Source organism: Pongo pygmaeus, chromosome 18 (genome assembly GCF_028885625.2).
Source record: "Pongo pygmaeus isolate AG05252 chromosome 18, NHGRI_mPonPyg2-v2.0_pri, whole genome shotgun sequence".
In the NCBI taxonomy this organism is placed as follows: domain Eukaryota; kingdom Metazoa; phylum Chordata; class Mammalia; order Primates; family Hominidae; genus Pongo; species Pongo pygmaeus.
The window spans coordinates 66650511-66665000 of NC_072391.2; the positions used below are offsets into that span (position 1 = coordinate 66650511).

The 14490-nt window shown below is 42.5% G+C and overlaps 1 protein-coding gene across 1 annotated transcript in view; it reads left to right on the forward strand.

Annotated features, from left to right (window-relative positions):
• SNTB2 (syntrophin beta 2) overlaps window positions 1–14490 on the forward strand; it is a 125577-nt gene that overhangs the window by 97595 nt on the left and 13492 nt on the right. Inside the window, exon 5 of the mRNA XM_054454120.2 lies at window positions 3015–3211. Within this exon, the coding sequence (XP_054310095.1) occupies window positions 3015–3211 (197 nt within the window). The remainder of the gene's footprint in view (window positions 1–3014; window positions 3212–14490) is intronic.

A 14490-nucleotide genomic window follows, 5' to 3' on the forward strand; every position in this document is an offset into this window, starting at 1 on the left:
ACCGTGTTAGTCAGGATGGTCTCAATCTCCTGACCTTGTGATCCGCCCGCCTCGGCCTCCCAAAGTGCTGGGATTACAGGCATGAGCCACCGCATCCAGCCTCATTCTCTTAACAGTATTTTTTGCAGATCAGAAGTTTTTAATTTTAGTGAAGTCTAGCTTACCAATTTTTTTCTTCAGAGATTGTGCTTTTGATGTTATATCCTTTTAAATCATCTAGAGTTGCTCCTATGTTATAGATTTTTTTATTTATTTATTTTTTTTTTTTGAGACGAAGTCTCGCTCTTGTCCCCCAGGCTGGAGTGCAATGGCGCGATCTCGGCTCACTGCAACCTCCGCCTCTTGGGTTCAAGCGATTCTCCTGTCTCAGCCTCCTGAGTAGCTGGGATTACAGGCATCCACTACCGCGCCAGGCTAATTTTTGTAGAAATTTTAGTATTGTGTTTTACACTTAGGTCAAAGATCCATTTTGAGTTAATTTTTGTGAAAAGTATGTAAGGTCTGCTTTTTTTTTTTTTTTTTTTTTTTTTTGCATATGGATGTCTACTTATTTCTAGCAGCATTTGTTGAAAAGACAGACGATTCTTGGCTGGGCATGGTGGCTCACGCCTGTAATCCCAGCACTTTGGGAGGCCGAGGCAGGCAGATCACCTGAGGTCAAGACCAGCCTGGCCAACATGGTAAAACCCTGTCTCTACTAAAAATACAAAAATTAGCTGGGTATGGTGGCAGGAGCCTGTAATCCCAGCTATTTGGGAGACTAAGGCAGGAGAATTGCTTGAACCCAGGAAGCGGAGGTTGCAGTGAGCTGAAATCGTGCCATTGTGCTCCAGCCTGAGCGAGAAGAGCAAGACTCCATCTTAAGAAAAAAAAGAAAGAAAGAAAAGACCATTCTTTCTCCATTGAGTCACCTTTGTTTCTCTCTCTCTTTTTTTTTTTTTTTTTTTTTTTGAGAGGAAGTCTCGCTCTTGTTGCCTAGGCTGGAGTGCAGTGGCGCGATCTTGGCCACTGCAACCTCCACCTCCCGGGTTCAAGCGATTCTCCTGCCTCAGCCTCCCGAGTAGCTGAGATTACAGGCGCCCACCACCACCATGCCTGGCTGATTTTTGTATTTTAGTAGAGACGGGGTTTTACCATGTGGGCTAGGCTGGACTTCACGGTGGCTCATGCCTGTAATTCCAGCACTCAGGGAGGCCCAGGCAGGCAGATCACCTGAGGTCAGGAGTTCAAGACCAGCCTGGCTAACATGGTGAAACCTCGTCTCTACTAAAAATACAAAAAAAAAAAAGTGCTGGGATTATAGACATGAGCCACCACTCCCGGCCTGAATCATCATTGTTTCTCTGTCAAAGATCAGTTGACTGTATTTGTGTGGGTTTGTTTCTGGGCTGTCTATTCTGTTCCATTGATCAATTTGTTTGTTCTTTTGCCAATTCCACACTGTTTTGATTACTGTAGTTTTATAGTAAGTCAAAGTTGAGTGGTGCCAGTATACAGATTTATTTTCAACTTTTGTTCTTTAGTATTATGTTGACTATCTGAGTCTTTTGAGTTTCCATACAAACTTTGGAATCAGTTTACCAGTATCTACAAAATAACTTGCTGGGATTTTAATGGGATGGCATTGAATCTGTAGATCACCTAAAAGAGAATTGACATCTTAATATGAAGTCTTTCTACCCATGAACGTAAAATATCTCTTGGTTTATTTACATCATCTTTGCTTTCTTTCAGGAAAGTTTTGAAGTTTTTCTCATAGAGATTCTATACATATTTTGTTGGACTTATGCTTAAGCATTTCATTTTATGGTAACTGACATAAATGGTATGTTTTTAATTTCAGATTTCAGTTGTTCAGAGCAACTGACTTTTGTATATTAATCTTATATCCTGCAACATTGCTATAATTGCTTATCAGTTTTAGGAGTTGTGTACAGGGTCTCACTCTGTTGCCAAAGCTGGAATACAGTGGCATAATCATGGCTCATGGCAGCCTCAACCTCCTGGGCTCAAGCAACCTTCTACCTCAGCCTCCCAAGTAGCTGGGACCACAGGTGCACACCACCATGCTGAGCTTTTTTTGTTTTGTTTTTTGTTTTGTTTTTTTTTTGTAAAGACAGGTCTCTGTGTTGCCCAGGTTGGTCTCAAAATCCTGGGCTCCAGTGATCCTTCTGCCTCAGCCTGTGAAAGTGCTGGGATTACAGGTGTGAGTCACTGCATGCATCCAGATTTCCTTTGTCTATTTTGGGGGATTTTTAAAATGTACACAGTCATGTCATTTGCAAACAAAGACAGTTTTATTTATTTTGGAATCATTTTTTTCACATAACATTTCTTCATAGGCCAAGGAATTCTAGAGTCAAATGCAAAAGCAGTATGAATTTTTAGATAAAACCCAACTTGATGTTCACTGTGCATCTTTACTAGCTGCATCTCCCCAGAAGAGATATTCACTGCTTTCTACCATTGGAAGTTCTTTGGTGATTGGACAAGAGATTGATGCTAAAAATTTATATTTTTTAAGCTCTTTGGCTGAAATGTTTGAAATGCAGTTAGCTATCCATTTTTTCTTACAGAAGCATATTTTTCCTCTGAAGTTATTACTGTTAATTTACTTACTTCCTAATCAAAATCATATCTTTTTGATACACATAACCTCTTGGGAACATAGAGGAGCTCATGGAAAATTAGGGCCACGGTTCATCCAGCTCAGTATCTTGGCTAGGCCCAGAGGCTTACGCCTGTAATCCCAGCACTTTGGGAGGCCAAGGCAGAAGGATTATTTGAGCCCAGGAGTTCAAGACTGGTATCTTGTCTGACTGTGACACCAGGGGTCATTTTATGGGAAAACAGAATGGTCTGTATTTCACAGTCTATAATCTTACTTTGAAATGTCTATATCCAAAAGCTGCTGATTGCTTTTATAAGTTTCTGCTTATCAATGAGCACAAATTCCTGACATTTTTGTCTGATAATGTAGTTACTTTTGATCTCTGCTCTGTTTGTGGTCCTAGGTTGGTTCATTCTGGCTCTGGATGTCGATCCCCCTCCCTTGGATCTGACCTTACATTTGCTACCAGGACAGGCTCTCGACAGGGCATTGAGATGCATCTCTTCAGGGTGGAGACACATCGGGATCTGTCATCCTGGACCAGGATACTTGTTCAGGGTTGCCATGCTGCTGCTGAGCTGATCAAGGAAGTCTCTCTAGGTAGAAATGCTGACTTTTTATTTCTAGTAGTAATTAAATGGAACTGTTATACAGTCATGTGCTGCATCATGACATTTCAGTCAGTGATGGATTGCATATATGACAGCAATCCCCTCAGATTATAATACTGTATTTTTACTATACCTTTTCTAAGTGTACATATGTTAAGACACACAAATGCAGCCTGGGCAACATGGTGAAACCCCGTCTTTACTTTAAAAAAAAAAAAGAAGGCCGTGCGCAGTGGCTCACCCCTATAATCCCAGCACTTTGGGAGGCCGAGGCGGGTGGATTGCCTGAGCTCAGGAGTTAGCGACCAGCCTGGGCAACCCAGTGAAACCCTGTCTGTACTAAAACACAAAAAATTAGCCAGGCATGGCAGCATGCGCCTGTAGTCCCAGCTGTTCGGGAGGCTGAGGCAGGAGAATTGCTTGAACTCAGGAGGCGAGGTTGCAGTGAGCCGAGATCATGCCACTGCACTCCAGCCTGGGTGACAGAGTGAGACTCTGTCTCAAAAACAAACACATAAACAAAAACAAACCTGAGGGTGGTGGTGTGCACCTGTAGTCCCACCTACTCGGGAGGCTGAGTGAGTTGAGATCATACCACTGCACTCCAGCCTGGGCAACCAGAGTGAAACCCTGTCTCAAAAAAAAAAAAAAAAAAAAAGATACACAAATGCTTACCATCGTCTTACAGCTGCCTACAGTATTCAGCACAGTAACATACTATATAAGTTTGTAGCCTAAGAGCAATAGGCAATACCATAGAGCTTAGGTGTATAGTGGGGTGTGCCATCTAGGCTTATGTAAGTACACTCTGTGATGTTCATACAATCATGAAATCATCTCATGATGCATTACGCATTTCTCCAAACATATTCTTGTCATTAGGTGATGCATGACTGTACCATAATCTGTTTTAAAGTAAAACTATTATCATTCGTGCCAGACTTAAAAATGTGCTAAAATATGGCAGCTAAAAGTGATAATGATAGAAAGAAACCTAGTTTCTCTATTTTATTAGCAAAGTTTTTTTAAGCCTGGTATATGACTCAAAGCACATTTATAATACCGTATGTACAACATGACATTTTTATAGTTCATCTCTTTTTTTTTTTTTTAGAGTGGAGATCTCTATCACCCAGGCTGGAGTCCAGTGGCATGATCCATCATAGCTCATTGCAGCAGCTTTGAGCTTCTATTTATTTATTTGTTTAAAGAGACAGGATCTAGCTCTGTCACCCAGGCTGGAGTGCAGTGATGTGATCCGAGCTCACTGTAGCCTTGAACTCTCCTGTGTTTAAGTGATTCTCCCTCAAGCCTCCCGAGTAGCTGGGACTACAGGTGCCCACCACAGCACCCAGCTAATTTAAAAAAAAAAAAATTTTTTTTTTTTAGTAGAGGTGGGCCTCGCTTTGTTCCTCAGGCTGGTCTCAAATTCTCTTGGCCTCAAGAGATCCTCCTGCCTCAGTTTCCCAAAGTGCTGGGATTCCAGGCGGTGGCACCTAGCCTTTTCAGTTTACTTATTTATTTTTTTGAGATGGAGTCTCACTCTGTCGCCCAGGCTGGAGTGCAGTGGCATGATCTTGGCTCACTGCAACCTCCGCCTCCCAGGTACAAGCTATTCTCCCCCCTCAGCCTTCCGAATAGCTGGGATTACAGGCACCTGCCATCATGCCCAGCTAAGTTTTGTATTTTTAGTAGAGACGGGGTTTCACCATATTGGCCAGGCTGGTCTTGAACTTCTGACCTCAGGTGATCCACCCACCTTGGCCTCCCAAAGTGCTGGTATTACAGGCGTGAGCCACCACGCCTGGCCTTCGGTTTATTTATTTATTTTTTTAGAGATGAGGTCTTACTGTGTTGCCCAGGCTGGTCTCAACTCCTGGCCTCAAGCTATTCTCCGGTCTTAGCCTCCTGAGTAACTGGGATTATAGGCACAAGCCACTGTGCCAGACCAGTTGTCATTTAATCTGCATTTAATAGTGTAAGGACTAGCCAGGCAAGGTGGCTTATACCTGTAATCCCAGCTACTTGGGAGGCTGAGGCAGGAGGATTGCTTGAGGCCAGGAGTTTTAAGACCAGCCTGAGCAATATATTGAGGACCCCATCTCTACAATAAAAAATGAAACTGGGTACACTGGCTCACGCCTGTAATCCTAGCACTTTGGAAGGCTAAGGCTGGCACATTGTTTGAGCCCAGGAGTTTGAGACCAGCCTGGGTAACATGGTGAAACCTCATCTCTACTAAAAATACAAAAATTTAGCTGGGAGTGGTGACACACATCTGTAGTCCCAGCTACTCAGGAGGCTGGGGTAGGAGGATCACCTGAGCCAGGAACTCAAGGCTGCAGTGGGCTGTGATAGCGCCATGGCACTCCAGCCTGGGTGATGGGAGCCAGAACCTGTCTCAAAATAAATAAATTAATTTAATTAAATGAAAAAAAAAATAGCCAGACATAGTGGCACTCACTGTAGTCTCAGCTGCTCAGGTGGCTAAGGTAGGAAAATTGCTTGAGCCCATTTCAGGGCTGTAGTGCACGATGATCAAGCCTGTGAATAGCCACTGTACTCCAGCCTGGACAACATAGTGAGACCTTGTCTCTTAAAAGAAAAAATAATGTAAGGACTCATTTACCAAGTACTAGATACATGGACTCTCCAGAAGATTGAAATCTAAGTTGTGGATAGGCGCCCTTAAAAGATGAGTATCTAGCAAGCTTATGGCTATGGAAAAATAAAGGATTTGAAATAGGAGTTACTCTACAAAAGTTTGAAAATGTGTGCCCAACACTTACTCAAGTAAGTATCTAAAGGAAATAAGGCTGGTTTCTTTCCATTGTGGAAGCGCCCTCTTGTGGTTAGTTGTCATGAATTTGGAGTATTGTTTTTTATATATATTTACATATATGTATACATAAAGATATTTGCAAATTTTTTTTCTTTTTTTAAAATTGTTTTTGGCTTTGGACAAAATAAAAACCTTTATTTAAAAATACAGGCTGGGGCTGGATGCAGTGGCTCATGCCTGTAATCCCAGCACTTTGAGAGGCCAAGGAGGGCAGATCACTTGAGGTCAGGAGTTCCAGACCAGCCTGGCCAAGATCGTGAAACCCCATATCTACTAAAAATACAAAAGTTAGCCAGGAGTGATGGCAGGCGCCTATAATCCCAGCTACTCGGGAGGCCAAGGCATGAGAATTGCTTGAACACGGGAGGCGGATGTTGCAACAAGCCAAGATCATGCCATTGCCCTCCAAGCTGGGAGAAAGAGTGAGACTGTTTCCAAAAATAGAAATGCTGGAAGTGGTGGCTTATGCCTGTAGTCCCAGCACTTTGGGAGACCGAGGCAGGCAGATCACTTGAGGCCAGGAGATCGAGACCAGCCTGGCCGTCATAGTGAAACACCGTCTCTACTAAAAATACAAAAATTAGCTGGGCATAGTGGCGCATGCCTGAAGTCCCAGCTACTCGGGAGGCTGAGGCACAAGAATTGCTTGAACCTGGGAGGCGGAGTCTGCAGTGAGCTATTATCACACCACTGCACTCCAGCCTGGGCAACAGTGGGAAACTCTGTCTCAAAAAAATATATATATATGTATTGTGCCAAGCACAGTAGTTCACGCTTGTAATTCCAGCACTTTGGGAGGCTGAGGTGGGCGGATCACTTGAGCCCAGGAGTTCAAGACCAGCCTGGGCAACATGGTGAAACCTCATCTCTATTGAAAAGAAAAAAGAGTAAATGAGGTTTAAAAAAAAATACAGTATTGTAGGTGAGGCATGGTGGCTTACTGGGATCACACTGGGATGCTCTGTGTTCCTGTGGACAGTCGAGGGGTCAGGCCAACACACTCATGCCCTTTGCTACCATCTGGGGTCACTGTATTGTCCTCAAGAATTCAAGGGGATATGCTCCCCAAAATCAAGAGTGCAACTTGGATTTTCAGCATTTTTTAGTTCATGTTGTTTCTTTGGTGTCTAGCAGCTAACTTTCATTTTGCAGGATAAAGCTTCCCAGGTTCATAGTTGTTTAAATATGATGGCTAGAGGAAAGGAAGAGTGAGGGCCAGCTGGTCCTTATATTTTTAAATAGACAAAAGAAACATATTTTTTGGTAATTTTAAACTTTTTTGTTCTTATTCACAGCTGTATTTTTTAAAATCAACTTCCCTTTAAAGCCATACAGCTGTATTTTAATATTACCTTGGTAACTGTTAGAATAGCTATTATTCAAAAGACAAAAAATAACAGATGCTGGTGAGGATGCAGAGAAAAGCAAACTCTTATACACTGTTGGTGGGAATGTAAATCAGTATAGCCATTACGGAAAACAGTATGAATATTTCTCAAAAAGCTGAAAATAGAACTACTGTATGATCTAGCAATCCTACTATTGAGTATTTATCCAAAAGAAGAGAAATCAGCATATGAGAAGTATACCTGCACCTCCATGTTTATTGCAGCACTATTCACAATAACAAAGATACAGAATCAACCTAAGTGTCCATCAGCGGACAGATGGATTAAGAAAATATGGTATATATACACAATGGGATACTATTTGGCCATAAAAAATAATGCAGTCATGTCATTTGTAGCAACATGGATGGAATCGGAGGTCATTATGTTAAGTGAAATAAAGCAGGCATAGAAAGACAAATATGGCATGTTCTCACTTATATGGGAGCTAAAAAAGTGGCCAGGCGTGGTGGCTCACGCCTATAATCCCAGCACTTTGGGAGGCCGAGGCAGGTGGATCACCTGAGGTCAGGAGTTCAAGACCGGCCTGACCAACATGGAGAAACCCCGTCTCTACTAAAAATACAAAATTAGCCAGGCGTGGTGATGCATGCCTGTAATCCCTGCTACTCGGGAGGCTGAGGCAAGAGAATTGCTTGAACCTGGGAGGCGGAGGTTGCGGTGAGCCAAGATCGCACCATTGCACTCCAGCCTGGGCAACAAGAGCTAAACTCTGTCTCAAAAAAAAAAAAAAAAAAGTTGATCTCATGGATGTAGACAGTACAAGATAAATACCAGAGGTTGGGATGGGTGTGTTGTGAGGGGCTATGAAGAAGGGTTGGTTAATGGGTATAAACATACAATTAGAAAGAAGGAATAAGTTCTAATGTTCAAGAGCAGAGTATGGTGACTATAGTTAACAATAATGCATTGTATAATTCAAATAGAAGAAAGGACTTAAAATGTTCCCAACACATAGAATTGTTAAATAATCAATGTGATGGATACCCTAAATCCCTTGACTTGATCATTACACATTTTACACATGTGACAAAATATCAGGTGACAAAATATCAGGTAACAAAATATCGCATGTACCCCTAAGATATATACAAATATTACATATTAATATAAAAAAGATTACACTGTGGTTCGTACCTATAATCCCAGCACTTTGGGAGGCTGAGGCAGGTAGATCACTTGAGCTCAGCCTGGGCAACATGGCGAAACCCCGTCTCTACAAAAAATAAAAAAATTACCCAGGCCTGGTGGTGTGTGCCTGTAGTCCCAGTTACTCAGGAGGCTGAGGTGGGAGGGTTGCTTGAGCCCAAGAGGTCAAGGATTCAGTGAGCTGTGATTACGTCACTGCACTCCAGCCTGGGCAACAGAACAAGACCCTGTCTCAAAAGAAAAAAAAAATTGTTGGGAGATTCAGAACTGTCTGTTAAAACTATAGTTGGCAAAAAGAAATCAGTTAAGCTGTTCCTTGTCTCTATGTTTTGGTTATAGTTTACCCATCTAGAAACATTTCAATGAATACCTACAAAATGTGATGAGTAAATGCAATACATAATCTTCCTAATGTTCATTTAGTTTTAACCTTGATTAGGCTATAGTTACAGTAGAGCTAATCAGTGATCCCTCTGGTACAGAAGGACTTTCTCCTGCTTGCAAATATGAACTTCAAAATGAGTAGGCATAGAATGCAGCTCTCTTCCTCAAGTACATAAAGCCATTTCCATTTGTCACAGGATTTGAAACTATTTTAAAAATTGTATAGTATACTTTTAAAGGCTTATTTTCATCATACCAATTATTTAAGCCATTAAAGTTTTTAAGTCATACAAGAACTTTATGAAGGTACTTTATATGTCTGTAGTTTTGATGATATGAAGACTGAGAAGCAGTAAATATAGGTAGGAATTACGTTAATAAAAAAGAAGTAAATCTAGGAGAAGAGAAGAAAAACAGGCATTTAAAAGGATTTATATTGTTAAAATATATGAAGAAACAGTTTTCTGTGACCATATTGTTCACCATTTCTTAGAAATTATCTTGAGTCCTTTTTACTCATCTATTTGGCAAATATTTTTCAGTATATATTCTGTGCTTTTACTAGCTATAATAAAATAAGGTAAGCATAGCGCCTATTTTTCAAGTAGGAAGGACAGAAACCAAAAGAATAATAGGTATGTATCAGGATTGTCATAAGGCATAAATGAAATACAGGCATCATCTAACCTTCACACGCAACTCTCTGGGGCAGATGTTGTCACCTGCATTTTCAAGATATGGGAACTGGTGTTAGTATGGTTAAGACTTGAATTGGGGCCTTTTTGGGCTCCAAAACTAGAGCTTTAAGCCCTGAAATTTCTCTAAATGACTCATACTTATGACCAGGTTAAATTTCTGAAGGACATACAATATCAGTCTAATTTGTTAAGTTAATACATATTTACTGAATGTTTTAGTATTTATCAAGTGCTGTGCTTTGTAATAAAAGAAAAATAAGATGTACTTCATGCCTTTGAGCAAATAGCAATAAGAGAACACAGTGTCATGTTCTTTTCTGTGACCCTGGGCATGATGAGCCTGTTGCTTATACCTGATGGGCTGGCTTTTCCTATGTGCAGTCACTGGGAAAGATGCTCCAGCCTTTCTCTGAGACAGTTCTGGGCTGTCAGGCCAGGTCTAACCTGAGAGACCTACTCCCTTCTGAGTTGCTCTGAGTAACACACACAGTCCTATGGCTGCTAGAGAGATGGGCCAAGGGACTTGCTGGAAACACTAGATAGAGCCCCCCAGAGCCCCAGAAACAGGACCTGTAGCATAGAACTCTGCCATTAGGTTCTTTGTCCCTCATGACACACTGATAACCACCAGCAGTTCTCATTTAAAAAAACACATAGTTGGCCCAGCGCTGTGGCTTATGCCTGTAATCTTAGCACTTTGGGAGGCCAAGGCAGGAGGATTACTTGATACCAGAGTTCAAGACTAGCTTGGGTAACACAGCAAGACCCCATCTCTATTTAAAAAAAATGAGCTGGGCATGGTGGCATGCACCTGTGGTCTTAGCTATTTGGGAGACTGAGGCAAGATAATCACTTGAGCCCAGGAGTTTGAGATGGCAGTGAACTATGATCACACCACTGCACTCCAGCTTAGGCAACAGAATGAGACCCTGTCTCTAAAGAAAATAAAAATAAAAAATAAATAAAATAAGCCTGGGCAACAGAGTAAGACCGTGTATCTACGAAAAATTTTGAAAGTTAGCCAGGCATGGTGACACATGCCTATAGTCCCAGCTACTCAGGTGGCTGAAGTGGGAGGATTGCTTAAGCCCTGCAGGTCCAGGCTGCAGCACTGCACTCCAGCCTGGGCGATAGAGTGAGACCCTGTCTCAAAAATAAATAAATAGGCTGGGCATGGTGGCTCACGCCTGTAATCCTAGCACTTTGGGAGGCCAAGGCGGGCGGATCATGAGGTCAGGAGATCGAGTCCATGCTGACTAACACAGTGAAACCCCGTCTCTACTAAAAATACAAAAAATTAGCAGGGCATGGTGGCAGGTGCCTGTGTGGTGGCAGGCACCTGTAGTCCCAGCTACTCAGGAGGCTGAGGCAGGAGAATGGCAAGAACCCAGGAGGCAGAGCTTGTAGTGAGCCGAGATCGCGCTATTGCACTCCAGCCTGGGCGACAGAGCAAGACTCTGTCTCAAAAAAATAAATACATAGACACAAAATGGATAACATATACACTGGTTGTACTATCTACACAAAGTGGATAAATACAACACTGGTTGTATTTACCAGTGTTCACCTTATTAAATATATATTATATATATATATATATATATATATATATTTTTTTTTTTTTTTTTTTTTTTTGAGATGGAGTTTCACTCTTGTTGCCCAGGCTGGACTGCAATGGCACGATCTTGGCTCACTGCAACCTCCGCCTCCCAGGTTCAAGCGATTGTCCTGCCTCAGCCTCCTGAGTAGCTGGGATTACAGGTGCCCACCACCATGCCCAGCTAATTTTTCTTTTTTTTTTTTTTTTTTTTTTTTGCATTTTTAGTAGAGACGGGGTTTCACCCTGTTGGCCAGGCTGATCGTGAACGCCTGACCTCAGGTGATCCACCCACCTCAGTCTCCCAAAGTGCTGGGATTAAAGGCATGAGCCACTGCGCCCGGCCCAGTGTTCACCTTATTATAACACCAATTTTTTGATTTATTATTTATTGAGCAAGTTTTCCTCCTAGCTTTATTAAATTACTATCAGGGAGCTTCATAGAAAGCCATCTCTAATGTATGTTTTATACTTAATAACATCCCCGTGGTGTGAAAAAGCCAATGCCCCACCCCATAACCCCCAACTTAGGAATCTGAGAAGTAGTAGTCAGAGCAGTAGAAGGAAAACCAGGATTGGTGGGGATGGTAAGGGTCATGGAAACCAGAGGAAGAGTATTTCAAGGGAGGAAAAGTCAGTAGGAGTAAATGTATCAGTTGGGATTATTTATGCTAAAAATAATAGGACATGGCCACTAAAACTAGAATAAATATTAAATATCTTGCATAAAAGAGAGCAAGAGTGAAAGAGAGAGGGGCCTTCTCTTCCTAGTCATAGATCTTTTCAATCTGATTGAGTCAGTTTGGCTTATATGTCCAGTCTGAACCAGAACAGTCACCAGGGGAAACCCATGCTTTGATTGGCCCAGAAGCTGTCTATCCATAAGTCGGGAGTACCCTTCCCTGAAACACATTAGGACACAGTAAAAACCTGAATAAAATTGGGGTTTGCCTGTAAAGAAGAATAGAGAAATAGAATCTGATAGCCAATAATTAATACTATAAGTGCCAAGTAGGATGAGGCTGAAAAAGCAGGTTGGATTTAGCAATATGGAGATAATTGATGCCCTTGGGGAGAGATGCAAAACGATGTGATGGCAGTGGCAGATTGCAGAGGTCTCAGGAGTGGATGTGAGGTGAATCATGGGCAAACTGAGTAGATAGCTCTTTCAAGAAGTTTTGATATGAAGAAGAGGAGAGAGGAGGGGTGGTCCTTGGAGGTAAGGTACAGAGTTGAATAGTGGTATTTCTTTTAATAATGAGAGAGGCTTGAGCATTTAAAAAAGTGAATGGGAGGGATCTGATTCAGAGGGATATGTTGAAAACACAAGAGGTGGAAGGAGTAATCAGTCTTGTACAGTTTCTAGGAAGGTGGAGGTAGATACAATCCAAGGCACAGGTGAGGGAGTGCCTTAGCCTGGAAGAGGGACAGATGGAAGAGAAGAAACAACGGAGGGAGATGTAGAGCCTGTCTTGGCTGTTGAAGTGGGCAGTGCCTTTTACTGCTCAGTAATTTGGGCCGTAGACATCCCTGGCTTTTTATCCATCCCTAAATCCAACTGCAGTTATAAGGCCACTTTTATGTTTGAATTTTTATTTTATGTTTTTTGTTTGTTTGTTTGTTTATAGAGACACAGTCTCATTCTGTTGCCCAGGCTGGAGTGCAGTGGCACGAACATGGCTCACTGCATCCAGGCTGAAGCAATCCTCCCACCACAGCCTCCCAAGTAACTGGGACTACAGGTGCATGCCACCATGCCTGGCTAATTTTTGTAATTATGGTAGGGATAGAATCTCACTATGTTGCCTAGACTTATCTCAAACTTCTGGCCTCAAGCAGTCCTCCACCTCAGCTTCCCAGAGTGCTGGAATTACAAGCATGAGCCACTGTGCCCAGCCAGTTGTTTGAATTTTTAAAGTTATATCATGCTTGTATCATCAGGAAAAAAAAAATTGTTTTTTGACTAAAGAGCCATCAGTCAGTCCCATACACTGAAACTCTTATCACTATAAAGAATTTTACAGGCTGGGCATGGTGGCTAATGCCTGTAATCCCAGCATTTTGGGAGGCCGAGGAGGGTGGATCACCTATGGTCAGGAGTTCGAGACCATCCAGGCCAACATGGCAAAACCCCATCTCTACTGAAAAAGAAAAAAAAATACAAAAATTAGCAGGGCGTTGTGGTGTGCCCCTGTAGTCCCAGCTACTAGGGAGGCTGAGGCAGGAGAATCATTTGAACCCAGGAGGCAGAGGTTGCAGTGAGCCGAGATCATGCCACCGCACTTCAGCCTGGGCGACAGAGCGAGACTCCATCTAAAATAAAATAAAAGCACCCACCGCAGAGCCCTGTGTTTATGTACCTTCCTCTCTTGATACCTGAAGAACTGTAGTTTTTGATTTTTTTTTTTTTTTTTTTTTTTTTTTTTGGTGAGACAGAGTCTCGCTCTATCACTCAGGCTGGAGGGCTGGAGTGCTGGAGTGCAGTGATGCAATCTCAGCTCACTGCAACTTCTGCCTCCCAAATTCAAGCAATTCTCCTGCCTCAGCCTCCCTAGTAGCTGGGATTACAGGCACACACCGCCATGCCTGGCTAATTTCTTTTGTATTTTAGTAGAAACGGGGTTTCACCATGTTGCCCAGGCTGGTCTCGAACTCCTGAGCTCAGGCAATCCACCTGCCTCGGCCTCCCAAAGTACTAGGATTACAGGTGTGAGCCACTGCGCCCAGCCAAAACTGTAGTTTTTTACCCCTTTAACTTCAGTACTTACTATTGTGCTGCTATTGTGTGTCTTTTTCTATTTCTGGTAACAACCCTGTTAAACAAAATCAACATACTGAATTTTTTTTTTTTTTTGAGACAGGGTATCGCACTGTCTCCCAGGCTGGAGTGCAGTGGCCTGATCTAGATCTCTGCTCACTACAACCTCTGCCTCCTAGGTTCAAGCGATTCTCTTGCCTCAGCCTCCTGAGTAGCTGGGACTACAGGCGTCTGCCACCACTCCCGGCTAATTTTTGTATTTTTAGTAGAGACAGGGTTTCACCATATTGGCCAGGCTGTTGTCGAACTCCTGACCTTGTGATCCGCCTGCCTTGGCCTCCCAAAGTGCTGGGATTACAGGCGGGAGCCACCACGCCCAGCCAAAGTACTGAATTTTTTACTGACTTATCTATAAATTGGAGTGCATAGTG